At 42.3% G+C, this 15,639-nt stretch overlaps 1 protein-coding gene across 1 annotated transcript; it reads right to left on the bottom strand.

Moving 5' to 3' along the window:
* Nucleotides 1–4,538: 4,538 nt before the first annotated feature.
* Nucleotides 4,539–13,419, bottom strand: LOC311223994 (claudin-18-like; the record flags this gene model as incomplete). Its single annotated transcript, XM_084308785.1, has 5 exons — nt 4,539–4,689; nt 4,807–4,923; nt 10,087–10,237; nt 10,337–10,501; nt 13,200–13,419. The coding sequence occupies 5 exons, from the start codon at nt 13,417–13,419 to the stop codon at nt 4,539–4,541; spliced, it is 804 nt and encodes a 267-aa protein (XP_084164911.1).
* Between the last annotated feature and the right edge of the window lie 2,220 nt (nt 13,420–15,639).

Below are 15,639 nucleotides of genomic sequence, written 5' to 3' on the forward strand. Positions count from 1 at the left end.
TTTGTTGTAAGATTCCGTGTTACATTCTTTGAATATCGGTTGCTAATGCTGTAGTTTGGCTGGTTATGTTACGCTGCAGTTGGTGTTATAACATTTTGATACATGTGCCCTTTAAAAAATATTTGCACCTGCCCCTCTAAAGGTCTCTGCACGGCCCTGTTTCCAAACAATAAATTACCCAACGACTCAATCAACCGGGTTAACATAACCACCAATAGAGGCCTTTTTTACGAAATATCTAGAATGCCCTTTTGTCCTCCATGTTGGAAGTGCAAAACAGTGGTAATTTGTGTGGTAAAATTTCTCATATTTTCTACTTGCTTACCTCCTAATAATAAAAAAAAAAAAACTATATGCTTTGTTGACGTATAGTTCCTAATGTTATTGACCAGCCAATAGAAAAAGGAATATAACTGAGGTCATTGTGGACGGGCCTAACCTAATGTATTTCCATCCTAACCTAATGTATTTCCATCCTAACCTGATCTGTGTCCATCCTAACCTGATGTGTTTCCATCCTAACCTCAAGTGTTTCTGTGGGCTTCACATGTTTTCCCTGGTGAGAATCATGAGTTGTGAAGAAGAGGCGTGTACAGAGAATGGCTGCAGAGAATGCCTGCTACAAAGAGAACGTTAGAAACATTTTAATTATATGTACACATATTGTTTATTATGAGTATATTTTTGTGTCTGTCATGTTTAAATGAAAACTGAACACCTAGGGATGTGCAGCAGCACCTACAGTGAGGGCCGCGTCGGGATCTGGTTTTCTCCAGTGGATACGAGGATATCGACTCGTAACTGAATGTAGGCCTATGCCCCATTTGCCCCATGTACATGGCCTTATGTCAGAGAAAGCCCATTCAATTAATAATTGCCACACGCAATATTACTTTGAGTATTACCCTAGATGGGCTGTTTAATTGTGTTGGTTATTAAAGTGGTAAAAAGAAAAGTGGTAAAAATGTAAGTGTTACGGCGGCTGGGTGGCGCAGCGGACTAAGCGCTTGTCACCAACGCGAGAGACACTGGTATCGAATCCGGCTGTCAGCGTTGCCTCCGGCTTGGCCGGCCGTCATACTGGCTCAATTGGCAGAGTCAGCGGGAGGGAAGCCGGTGGGTGGGTCCGGGTCATTGTAAACAGCGACTCCTACAGTTCGGTCGGGGCGCCTGCACAGCGAGGGAAGGATCTGGAGGGAGGTAGTGTGACCTTCCACACGTTACACTCTCCCAGTGAGAGTCCGCGCTGCCAGGTGAAAAGAAGTGGGGTACACATGTTGGAGGAAGCATGTGATAGTCTCCGCCCTCCCGGACCGACGGTAGGGGGTAGAGTGCGCAACGACCAGGAAGGGGATTGGGAATTGGCATAACGACTAACATTGGGAGAGGAGCAAAACGGAAAAAAGAAGGGGGGAAAAGATAATAATAATAATAAAAAAATTAAAATGTAAGTGTTGCTGGTCTGTTACACTAAGTACTTGATGTGTATGATAGCATGTATGATAGCATGTACGACAGTGCTGTATATACCCATATTTATATTTACATTTATATTCTTATATTTACAGCATATACAGTATATATATAGCCTATTTGTCTGAATATACCTGCATATAACCCCTCTATATACTTACTTATACACCTGCAAATAACCCTTATCTCTGTATGATAGCATGTACAAATGCTTTATATACCATATCTATATATTTTTATTCTCACCACATACATATCTATCCACACCTGTCTGTATTTACCTGCACATAGTCCTTTTACATATCTGTAGATACTACATATATATCCCTTACCTACTAGTTACGCTGCTGGCCAGTATGACTACTCCATACTGTCTTTATACCTGTATTACTGTACATATTACAATACTGTACATACATCTGATTAGCACTAGTACTCATTTGTATATTTTGTACCCAGTTTAATCACCTGTAGGCCTACAGTACATTGTATATTGCTGTTGCACTTTACTGCTACATTTGCTCTCTGGTTGGATACCAAACTTATTTTCGTTGTACTGTACTTGTGCTGTATGATGACAATACATTTCAATCGAATCTAATCTAATCTACTTCATTATTAGTACCTCTTAAAGGAAGGTGTTACAGATATCTGTGTGTACAGACATTTAGGCTCAGGCAGAATACAGATGGTTCAAAAGAAAGTTAATGAAACACACCAACATTATGGTAAATGCACTAAGCTAGGTTAGCTTGCAGCCGGATAGCTTTCTACTAAACGCACAGAGAGGAAATTGGTGTCTATATCTTCTAAGCGCATTTCCCATAATGTTGGTGTGTTCCTGTTAATCTGTAGACCGTTTTCACCTAAAGGTACATGCCTAAGTAAATGGAAGATTGCTCCACTTCTGCAAGGTCAATTTGCATGTTCTTGGTATTTCCAGTGTCAGAAATATTGTGTCTGTTACTAGGCAGCGTAAATTGTAATGAATAAATTAATTATGATTAATTATGATTTATGATTTTGATGATGATGATCAACATTTTTTAAGAAAATCTGAAAAATGCTCACTGAGCTCATTCACCACCTTATTGAGATCATGTGTACAAATAAATCTAAGCAAATGAACCGCGGGAAGATGTTAAACAGAAGGATTTGTAGATACAGTAATTAATGATAATCGACTTTAATTATAAATGCATATTTGACCTTGAACTTGACCTTGACCTTATTATGGCCAAATCATACATCTATGGATAGGGAAAATGCTCCTCTTTCCAAAGACAGGGTTGAATCTGGATTTAGTCATTTCTTGCGTTTTTTACGATACATTTCTATTTCCGATAAAACATATAAAACATCGGTAAAAATGAAAATATACACTTTGACTACTGTTTTTGATAGGGTTATGGTATTTACTCTTGGCTAAACAAAAATTTTAAAAACATTAACCTCTTAACATCCAAGGGCCCACATGTGGACGATTCTTTGCCGACCTCTAGTGTCTCGGGTGTGCATTTCCTTTAATACAATATATAGGTAGAATTAAAGCCCTATTTGTTGCCTGTCGATTGCCCTTTCAGGTGACAAAATCCGCTGAGCGGTTCTCGAGTTACATGCCGATATGTGAGGCGTGCCCCAAAGTACGCAAAAGTACACATTACCACCCCCGACTCCCGGGGCTCTAGCTCCGTCAATCATTTGGCGATCTCGAAAATCTTTGCACAGGGTTGTAGCCAATGAGTGTGGCTTTCCAATGATAACCCATGATATGATAATTGGGGATCTAATACGGTCTCTATTGATCGATTTATGATAAAGGAAAATAATTTCCCCTATAGGGGGACCTTAAGGCTTAACAGGTTAAAAGACTGCATTTGCTGCTGTCGGGACAAAACCTCATAACTCCAAAAACCCAACTTTTCAGCAGATGAAAAAAACTAACACAGATTTGAGGGTGAATAGAGTTAGGAGTTTTAGACAGATGATCGGTTTAATGCTTTCCCATTGTTTAAACTTTGTAAAACCCACACACACATATGGAGGATGATCTACGGAGTTGATTTATATAATACATTTTTTTTTTAATGGAGTTATGAGGTTTTGTCCCGACAGCAGTGATTTTGACTTGACATACTTTGTAATGCACAATATAACAAGCACATGTTGTTTTTATTTTGATACATAGACATATAAGCAACACAATAATGATCATACAACATTTACCAAACATATTTACTATGATACACACAAAAATCGGATATTTTCGGGATTAATTTCAATCTTCGAATTTAAAAGAAAAATATGAATTTGACTACCACACTGCCAGTTGAATGTACATTTAAAAAATATATAATAATACAAAAATAAAACAACAACAACATTGATGTGAGGTGAACTATACACTTGTTATTGTGATTTTAAATGCTAGCCACTTGCATATTCACTAGAGCATTGGAGCCTGGTCAGAGGATGCAGCACAGGGCTTCATTTATTCTATTTTAGTTTAGTCCTCCCCTTCATTTCAACAAGTAATTAAAAACATAGTCATAAAAACAATGCAACATCAAATATCAATGAAAAACGTATAGAAGAAAAAGAGGAAAGAAAAAAAGAAACATGACAGAAATGTGCTGTATCTCATGGAGTGAAGTTCCTCAATACGAAAGCAATCAGTAAAAGTATGGCAACATCATGAAAAGAACGAACTCATCCTTTAATATTCAAATGTAATTCGATGTTGCCTCTTTTCAGCCTGTTCATACTGGGGAATGGAATTCTTAGGGACAATTGACAACCCTAATAGATAGTTTACAGTCTAATTATGATACAGTGCATCAAGGAATTACCACTGACTACAGGAAAGAAGAGGAAAACACAGATCATCACAGACTAATTGCATATAAAAGCGAGGTATTGTAAAATATGTTCATCACGTTTTCTTTTTCTTTCTTTCTGTGGGATCGGGCTGACCTGGCCGCCCTCCCTCCCTCCCTCCCTCCCTCCCTCCCTCCCTCCCTCCCTCCCTCCCTCCCTCCCTCCCTCCCTCATGGCTGTGTGCTATTCTACACATAGTCAAATCTCTGGTTGGATTGCCGTCCATCCATGCTCTGGGTCTTGTAAGAGTCATTGTAGTTCTGACGTGGTTTTGGGTCAGATTTGTAGATAGTCTGTGCTGTGTTGTGATAGGGGGCTTTGTAAGCTGTCCCGTCATACCTGTGAATATAATATGAAAAATTATAAAAATAAAGAAAAAAGCTAATTCACGAGAACCGTATTTAAATTAATGATTCATCCCGACAACTTTTGATTTGTTCTTGAAACTTAGCCTACCGTTTCTCTCTATCGTCCGGAACCATTCCACGACAGGCCAGACACATCATGACCCCTCCCACCACCAAGATAGCGGAGCCTATCCAACCCACGAAGAGGGCAGGACCGAACGTGTACCTGAAATTATACCACAGATCATATATTTTGATTGGCTGAGATGCAGATAATCCAACGAGATGTTTAATTTCATAAACCAGGTGATTCTTCATTCCTAAAACATCACTTTTACAGTACCGGCCGGATCCTGCCAGGTGGCAGTATCGAGAGTGCAGTAAACCCTGTTCTAGACCCGGTGTTACATTTAAACCGCTCCGGGCGCAGTTTTTTAGTACAGGGAAGCCTAGAGATTCACTCGTCGCATTGAAACGGGTCCGGGCCCCTCGATGCATGTGTTGTGCCGTATTATGTCCTGGACCAGATGGCGATCAAACAATTAGAATATTCTTTTTGCAATACCCCCGACCTCAGGTAAGGTCTATCTGACGTCAATTCCAGCTTGATCCTGCAAGGATTTCGTACCGATCCGGCTGATCGGCGTGTGTGGTGTTCATAACAAAGCATCAGAAACGCCTCCCCCCCCCCCTTCCCTTTCATGCATTCATGATGAAACATAATACCTATTATATACAGTTGATTTGGAAATAGTAGCGTGTCCAGGGATGAAACGCCAATGCTTTTAGTAGAATTCACGTAGAGCCCTATAACTCAGTTTCCCAGGAATTAGCCCGGATCGTTCCGAAACTATACTTATATTCACCACGGGATAACGCGCGAACGTATGCATGATTTTTATTTTATTTTTTGCATCTTGGACAGTAGATAGTTACTGTCAAATGAACATAGTATTGTATCCATAGCTATAATATAGAATATAGATATAGCTCTACAAACAAGGTGACACACTCCTATCTTTAAAGCGTGGCCTGGCTAGAACAGGATGAGGCTAGTCCCCGGCGGTCAATGAGTTAATGCAATTGGTAAACGGTTGTTCACTAGCAGTAATACACTCAAGTTTGTGTTGTACCATGGGTTTCTCTGCTGTGCTATATAATGTAAATTGTGAGTATTGTATTATTGCTTAAATTAATTAACATACATAGCTCAGTGGTACGGGGAAGTCAATTTGTATGCACCCGCATTGTTTTTACCATTTTTCTTATTCTCTGCATTGCTTTATTTATTCTGTCTATTTTATGCTCATTGTATGGCTATTGTATGGCTGTGGATCACTTTGGACTGCAATTATTGTATGAAAGATGCTATACAAATAACATGTGTATTATAACTATGTACTAAGTACTATTATCCTTATTTTATGCCTATTCTTAAGTCTGCACGTTTACATTGCACTACTTTTATTGTCTTTTATACCTATTCTTATGTCTGCAATTTATGCATGTTTTCTCATTCTGTCAATTTGTGTGCCTGTGTTATATTAGTCGTACTGGCGAATCGCGTCCTGCTCTTCGCCATCGAGATATACCTCATCTCCAGTACCTAGTGTACTCCATCAACGAATAAAAACAATACACCCAGCACCTGCCAGGCCCCGCCCTAGTGACGTACTATATAGCACTAGGCGTGGTCACCACTCGCTCTTTCTCTATTTTCGTTTCCATCATAGCGGATGCGTGCACCCTATGCAAAAGTTTAGAGAAATTACATAATATGAGTGCTTACCGGAGATTTGCCTACCCCTGGAATCTTCGCGGCATGTTCTGACGGCGCTCGTATGGGTTCTGCAACTCTGCAGCGGGATGCATTTCGATGCATCTCAGCGTCAAGTCTGTAGTCTCCTCGTCTTGTTGACAGCAGACAGAGGGACGGCGTGTGAGGTGTAGCTATCGAGCTACCTCACACAAGGTAGGATCTGCGCCACTAGGCATTAACGCTGGTGTTAGTATTGCTGCGTGTTGTTTTGTTAGACAACGAGTTGTATATCGGCGCCAGGGGCAGGATGTTTGGGTAAACGTCCCTCTGAGGTGGACGTTTCCCAGGCTGTCCTGGAGCGTGCTGCTAATACTAAATGCTATAATGCTGGGTCACTGTTCTACTGTTCCCCGCTGTGGGATGTCACTAGGCATGACAATGCTGGCGTTTGTGATGTGCTCGAGTTGTCCCGGGAGACAACCGAGTTGTGTATTGGCGCAAGCGGCGGGATATCTGGGTAAACGTTGTTATCCCGTTATCCTGAAGCGCGCGGCTAACGCTATGCTATGTTGGGCTACTGTTTCTGTTTTGTCTCCCTGCTGCGGGAATGTCTGTCTACACTACAGTCTTCTACACTACAGTCTTCCCTCCGCAGAGGCCGCACTGGGGCCTCTGCGTCGTCAGGGGTTACGAAGTGTATTCTGCCCTGACGACGTTCTGGTCCTTGGCGGTCAAGGTGGATCGTCAGGTCTCATACCAGGCAGGTTTCCTACCAGCCTGGGGTTGCTGTAGACTGGAAGTAGAGTACTCCTCTTCCCAGTCAACAGGTGGAGTGCTATGGGCATCCCTCTCAGAGCGTGTTGTCGACACGCTCGGGAGGTTCCGTCCTAGGATGGTTACGGCGCTGTCCGTGATACGCCTGCTCGGTATGATGGCATCTGCTCATTCCGTGGTCCCTCTTGGCCTCCTCTTCACCCCAGGCGGAGGTTACGGAGGTGGTTCTTTTCCAGTATGGAAATAGACCCGGTGAGAGGCAAGTGGAAGCGGCTAAGGTTCCCGTGTCAGTACTGGGGGACCTCGCCCCCTGGGGAGGGCCTGGGGTCTTCACCAGGGGAGTCCCCATGGGAAGTAGGCTGTCACACGTCACGTTTTTCACCGACGCCTCTCTCGCTGGAGACGCGTCGGGCCAACGCAGTAGGGGGCAGCTGGCAAGCCATGCTGCCCAGTCTGCGCTATGTTCAATGTGTTGGTATTGAAAGCGGTCCTTCTGGTCCTCAAACGGTGTTTGATCAGGACGGACAATACGACGTCAGCGTTGTATATCGACAGACAGGGAGGAGTACGCTCCCCCCGTCTGCACCGGGCGGCGGGCGGCTGGCTATGGGCGTTCTCCATCTGCGCGGCCTGAGGGCTCTCCACATCGCCGGCAGGGTGAATGTGGGTACAGGTGTAATGTCGCGGGGCGGTCCTCACCCTGACGAGTGGGGATTACGTCCGGACATAGTCAGGCAGGTCTGGGACCGATGCCGTGCCGCTTGGGATTCTTTCCCCCATACATCTGTTAGGTCAGTTGTTGGGGCGGGTACGTTGAGGAGCGCAGGTCCTTGATCCTGATTGCGCCGGACCGGGGCGCAGCTGTGTGGTTCCCGGTCCTGATCCAGCTCTTGGTATCCCATCATGGCCTGTTCCTTGGTCATCGCGGGCCCTCTCTCAAGCGCACGGGTCTCTGTGTTAGTTCCCTGTGCTGGGCCAGCTGCTGATGGGTTGGCTGATGAGAGGGTGAGTCTGGATAGGATGGATCCTTTTGTGGTTGGTACCATCCGGAACGCGCATGCTCCCTCCACTATCGCGAGTTACGCGGGTAGGTGGCGTATTTTCCAAGAGTGGTGTAAGGCCACCCTCTTGTGAAGCGTTTACTGCTTGGCGCTCGGCGCCTTAAGCCGGTGAAACGTTCTCTGGCTCCGAGTTGGGATCTTCAATTGGTCTTCGGTCGGTTGTCCGGGGCCCCGTTTGAGCCTCTTGAGCAAGGCCTTTGGGATTGCGTTCCTGCTGGCCGTCACCTCCGCTAAGCGCGTGGGTGAGCTCTGTGCTCTCTCGGTGCGGCCTGAGTGTCTGTCTATTCGTTTCTATAGCAGTGCCACTCTGAGGCCTAATCCAGTCTTCGTGCCAAAGAATATCCGGAGCTCTTTCCGCTCCAGGAATATTATGGTTCAGGCGTTCATCCGCCTCCTCACGCTAGTGAGTTGGAGGCGAGCCTTCACCTGTCATGTCCGGTCCGGGCTTGGGGATTTACCTCAGCCGTACTCAGGGCCTCAGGGCTACCGATCAGCTTTGTCTGTTACGGTGGCTCTCGTGCTGGCAAGGCACTGTCGAAACAGCGCCTGTCCCATTGGTTATGCGAGGGCATTGCCCTTTGCTACACGTTGGCCGGGCTGGCTCCCCCTGGGGGCGTCAGGGCGCATTCCACTCGTGGGGTGGCGGCCTCTGCCGCCCTGCTGGGTGGGGCTTCAGTGGAGGACATCTGTGCTGCGGCTTCGTGGTCCTCACCGGGTCCCTTCGTAAGGTTTACCTCATGGACATGACCGGGGGTTCTGTCTCCCAGGCGGTTCTGAGGTCTGGAACCTCTCCTGCTTCCCGTCCTTTGGTGGGGTAGCAGGGGTGTGTGGGTGTGGGCCACAATGTGTTGTGTCACACGTGGTTCCGCCTGTGCTGTGCGTTCAAGAGGTTCTAGTTCCCTCTTGTTCGCACTCGGGTGGAGTTGACTGCCGCCCCCTCTTCATTAGGAAGGATGGGGTGACGGGACTCCCCTCCCCCCTGATGTGGGCTTTCGGGTCCTCAGGGGGTGCATTTGTCGGTCCTCGCGTCTGCTCTGTCCCCATATCTCGATGGCGAAGAGCAGGACGCGATTCGCCAGTACGACTAATATAACGATAAGTTATGTATATAACCTAGTTATATGAGTACTGGCTGAGCGTCCTGCTCTTAGCTTGCCCTGAGGTCCCCTGGGGAAACTTTTCTTTGGAAACGGTTTTTTCCGAGGAAGAGCGAGTGGTGACCACGCCTAGTGCTATATAGTACGTCACTAGGGCGGGGCCTGGCAGGTGCTGGGTGTATCGTTTTTATTCGTTGATGGAGTACACTAGGTACTGGAGATGAGGTATATCTCGATGGCGAAGAGCAGGACGCTCAGCCAGTACTCATATAACTAGGTTATATACATAACCTATCGTTAATTTTATACAAATTGCTGTGGTGCACTCTGGACTGTGGTCCATGTGTTAAAAGTACTATATAGATAGTTATTCATATTTATTATTGTTATATTGTAGAAATCTATGCATTGAAATGTCTGTAAAGTCTCGACGACATTGAAAATGAGGGTGACCTCAATTTTCTTTTCGAGAATAAATAAAAGTTGATTATTATTATTATTATTATTATTATTATTATTATTATTATTATTATTATTATTATTATTATTATTATTATTATTATTATTATTATTATTATTATTATTATTATTATTATTATTATTATTATTATTATTATTATTATTATTATTATTATTATTATTATTATTTATTAGCATGTTAAGCATCATGCTTCTCCTTCATTTAGGTGCAGGTTTACCTTGGAGTCAGATTCCCTGTCAGTCCACCTATTGATGCTTCTCCGCCACCATAGCCTCCACCACCATATCCGCCATCCGCGTATGAGGTGAACCGGAAGCTTTGCACAATCAAATTGGCAAAAGCCGACACTCCAGCGATGCCACAGACGCCTGAAAGGCAAATAGGAATGTAGGATTAACCTGTTTTTTTGCGAGAAGATTTTATTGCCAAAATACTGTATATATAGTATCAGCCAATCATTACTGTACCTGCGAGAAGAAACATGACGCCAGACACCAGAGTCATGGAGGCCTTGACGTTGTCCTCCATGCCCCCCATTTTCAAGCACTTCAGGGCAAAGATGGCAATGAGGCAGCCGATCGCTCCGATGATAATCCCCACGATCATCAACGCTCGCACGGCTTGGAGCAGAGCTGAAACACAGAGTCATAACGTCAAGGTGCTTTTCTCCTATCATTATTCTTTATTTTTTTTATCCACTTTTTTCTCCTCTTTTTCAATTTTTCTCCCATCCCAATTCCACTGTGCCAATTCTTCCCTCCCCTGTCTTGAACGTTGCTCGCATATGCCCCCCACTGGCCGGTTGTAGGGAGGATAGAAGCCTTGCATCACGTGTCCCCACTCCCCTCCGATACATGAGGAGGCAGCCTGTCACATCTTTTCACCTGCCAGCGCGGACTCTCATTGGCAGGTGTAACGTGTGGGAGGCTCACACTACCCCCGCCATTTTCCTGACTTTGCTGTTCAGGCGCCCCAATCGACCTGTAGCAGTCGCTGTCCACAACGTTCAGATTACCACCCATCGACTTCCACCCTCTAACTCTGCCAATTGAGTTAGTATGACGGCTGGCCCAAGCCGGAGGCAACGCCGACAGCCGGAGTTGAACACGGTGTCTCTTGCGTTGGTGACGAGCGCAATGTCCGCTGCGCCACCCAGCCGCCCTCCTATCATATTCTTTAGATTGATTTGTCAGAATGAATACCTGGCCTTGAAGTTTTTTTTTGTTACGAGAATGGTTTACCTAAGGATTTCTATTGCCTATATATGACAAGTCAATATATATGTCACCTGGTAAGCTGTAGCCCTATTTTCAGAAAATCCGCCTGAAAGTACATGCCCAAGTAAATGGAAGATTGCTCCACTTCTACAAGGTCAACTTGCATGTTCTTGGTATCTAGGAACATCTATGGACCTCGGGGAATGTATCCCCAGTGACAGAAATATTGTGTCTGTTACTATACTTGAGTAAAATCGTAATGAAACAAAGTAGAATATAAATTAAATATTGTGTTTGCATTTTTGACAGAGAATAACACCATGTTAAAACTGTGGGGTAAGAGATTTCACTGAGCTCATTCAGCACCTTCTTGAGATCAAGTGTACAGAAAACCTAAGAAAATGAATAAAGGGAAGATGATTAAACAGAAAGATTTGTAGATACAGTATTGAATTATAATCCATTTGAATTATGAACTATAAATGACCAAGTCATACATCTATGGATAGGGAAAAGGCTCCTCTTTCCAATGGCAGTGTTAAATCTGGATTTAGTCATTTCCTCGTGTTTTTACGATAAAATAGAGATATAATTCGCATTATTCCGATAAATTCTTATTTTCGCAAATAAAAAAAAACATCGGTAAACAAACGTAGTGCTGAAAATATACACTTTGATTGCTGTTTTGATAGGGTTAGGGTCTTTACTCTTGGCTACATTTGAAAAAGAAACACAACATTAATTAATACGGTCTGTATTGATTGATTTATGATAAAACAGCAGGGCAGCCTAACAGGTTAAGACATTTCTGGAAGATGGAAGGCTGAGAAAAAAGGGAAAAAAAGAAGAAAAAAAAAATGAAAAAAAATTTAAGCCTTTTCAGACCTTGCCAATTCAAAAATAGGTTTAGTATAGACTATAGAGAATGTGAAAATATATATTACATTGTTTGTGCTTACTCAGCTATGTACAGTATTGTGTACAAATAGTTTTGGGCAAGTTACATCCCAATACAACACAACAGGCAACATTCTTACTGCAGTTGAGTGCATTAGAGTAAAATGGCAAAAACATTACCAATCATTTTCTGAAGAACCTAAGAGTTATAAAATAGTTGAACAATAGAAATAGAAGTGTCTGTAACTGTGCTTACCTGGCAGTCCTAATATGGTAAAATATGGTCTGCACTGTGTTGTGCCATATGCTGTCCCTACACATGAGTTCCATAGTCCAGAATAGGTGAAAACATTTGTTACAACTGTGAAAGAACGGTCTTGCAAACTCCACATATCCATTGCCGTTGCAGATGATATCAAAAATTGCCCCAATGCAGAAATCATGAATCCTATTAATTGAATCATTGAGGTGGCCATTTTAGTTATAGTCAGGCTACTACCAATGTCACTCAAGTCGTGAAATGGCAGTCTATCCTTTTCGCTTATCAATATGTATGCCTCGACAAGGAACAAGTCTTATCAAATGTTTACCTAAAATGTTCACAAGTCTTTGTCACAGTTTCGGGGAACGGTAGCGATTCGGTCTGTATTTCCGGCTTACGCAATGAAGGGTGTGGTTTGACCTTCTTTATCGTAGTTTGTCCCACAAAATTTGGAAATGCAAAACAGGAAGATGGTAAATCAGTATTTCTGTTCTTCTGCATTTCTAAAATGTTCTATTTGTTCAACGACTACGCTTACGTATGACCCTCACACTGATAGCTTCAAACATTTCTATCTTTTACCAGGAAAACACAATTTTTCAGTGTAGCTATTCCAAATGTTCCAAATTAATTATCCAACTCACTGAAATGCAGCTGTAGTGAATTACACGTTGGCTTTAGATTCAATAAAGCAAGAATTATTGGAAGTACAGTAAAAAAAAAAGGTTTGATACATCCACACAACCTCACCATTCAGACGTACAATCTCACATCAAAGACGGAATTTTAAGAACTGATTATGTCACAATGGCCACTGGCCACGTAGAGCGGTACATTTTTGAGAATGATTAAAAAACGTATAATAAAAAAATATTAAAGGTTTAAAGGTCACTTTGTCTGCTCGATTGGAAAATGGATACTGAAAATGGAGCCTGATTTAGGATGAAAGCGTACCTGGTAGTCCCAGGATGGTGTAGTACGGTCGGCACTCGGTGAAGCCAGAGCTCTGCCGAACGCAGGACCTCCAAAGGCCGGAGTACGAGAACACAGAGGTCACAAGGTTGTCGAAGAGGTCTTCTGTGGCCCACTGGTCCATTCCGGTAGCGGCTATTATCCCAGCTACCCCTATTAGACTCAGGACGAAGCCCATCACCTGGCAGAGAGTTGCCGCCATGGTCCTCTCTTTTCTCTCTGAGTGGAAAAAAAGCTGTTGCTCTCCGTATGAGAACCTGAAACCTCTCCTCAGCACTGTGTATCACCCAGATCGCTCTGTTTGAATATGATACTGGCAGGTTTGAAGTCAGGAAGGACTCTCTGTGACCGTTTAGCCAAGTGTTTGCACACAGCCCAGTCACCAAGAAGCTGGGTGGGGCATGTTCCTATCAGTCGTGATTTTGTTTTGCAGTGCCGGTTCATTTAATTAAGATTACACTTTATTTGAAAATGGACATTCCACTTGTATCTAAGCAGCTGTATTATAAAATAGCCTATCTGTTAATGGTTTTGTCTTCCTGGGAGAGCTCAAAGCCACGATAAGCGCCAGCATTAGGCCAAACCGAGAACATGTTATCTCAAAAAGTAATCGGTGGTTTGCCATAAGATTTGCTGTAAACATTCATGACCCCAAATAGAAGGCATTTTGGTGACCTATCCTCTAGCGCCTAACATCAGGCCAAACCCGAGAACAATACAACTTGAAAAGTAATGGCCGTATTGCCATACGAATCTGCTGTGAAAGTTAATGGCCCCTATTTTGTTGACCCCTTGACCCAGTGGTCCCCAAACTACCCTAGAGCCCGGAGCTTTAAACATTTTTTTTTTTTTTTTTTTTTTTTAGATTGCAGCATCCCCATTGTCTGTGCTGAATGTTTGTTAGTGTTTGATATTTTGTGTTGGTTTTTAGTACTTTTAAACATCCATTTTTTAGTAAGTAGTAGATTTCATTTGATCCTATAATTTTTTCATTCACCGATTTGTGGACTTTTTTTTAGTGTCCTGAAAGGCGCCTTATAAATCAAATGCATTATTATTATTATTATTATTATTATTATTATTATTATTATTATTATTATTATTATTATTATTATTATTATTATTATTATTATTATTATTATTATTATTATTATTATTATTATTATTATTATTATTATTATTATTATTATTATTATTATTATTATTATTATTATTATTATTATTATTATTATTATTATTATTATTATTATTATTATTATTATTATTATTATTATTATTATTATTATTATTATTATTATTATTATTATTATTATTATTATTATTATTATTATTATTATTATTATTATTATTATTATTATTATTATTATTATTATTATTATTATTATTATTATTATTATTATTATTATTATCATCCAGGAGGGAAAAGACACTTTGGAGAGTTGGGACTGCATCTCTGCCTGTCCTGGCCAGGAAACACTTTGCAACTGTGATCTCCTCTGGCAGTAGTTGGATATTGTAATGTGTGGCGAGGGGTTGCAGCAATTCCACTGAGCGAAACTGGTCTGAGGCTGGATAACATGCTTGTATGCCTCTCATTTTTCCAACTCATGATAACCTGCTCTCAAGCTCTTGCAGCATTCTGTCGAGGACTGGATAGACCAGTCTCTGTCTCAGCTGATCTCCTGAGCTGAGGTCTGAGCTTGTGCCACAAGATGACTCTATTACATACTCGTCCATCCTTTTCTGCTTCCTCCTTAGGCTGGTAGGCCATTACATATGGCCTTTGTCCTGTCATACATGTCCACTGCCATCTCTGAGGTGCGATAACCTTTGAGTGTGTCCTGCACTGTGCTTTTAAATAGTACAGAGCTAGGTGGTCTGTAGGTACTGTATATTTATTTCATAAATAGTGTTATTTATTTCATTAATAGTGTTATTATTTATTTCCTGACTTTTTTTTCTGTGAAGATCCCGGAAAGGGTTATTAATATTTGGTTATGTGTGGCTTTCTGGAAAACAATAACTGTTTACGTTTAGGCACCCCTGCGATCGTCACACTTTTTCTGTTACAAACTGCCCCCAGCCCCCACCAGAGAAGGGAAAAGTTATGTGGCCCTCACAGGAAAAAGTTTGGGGACCCCTGTTCCTCTAGTACAGTGGTGGCTGGTCCATAGAGGGCGCTAGTGCCCCCCCCCCCTGGTGGAGAGAGAAGAAGAAAGAAGAAATAGTGGTTTTTGATTTTAGATTTCGACCCCTAAAAATATAATAAATATGTTTAAAATAAATAATAATTACTCATTTTAAGTATGTTTGTGTTTAAAATGCACAATAACGTTAATATATCAAATATAAATCATTGTTTGTGCATCCTATTCATCCCCCCTCTGTTTGTGCGTCACGCCACACTCTCTTCTGGGCGCTA

This window comes from Notolepis coatsorum (genome assembly GCF_963971535.1).
Source record: "Notolepis coatsorum genome assembly, chromosome: 2".
In the NCBI taxonomy this organism is placed as follows: domain Eukaryota; kingdom Metazoa; phylum Chordata; class Actinopteri; order Aulopiformes; family Paralepididae; genus Notolepis; species Notolepis coatsorum.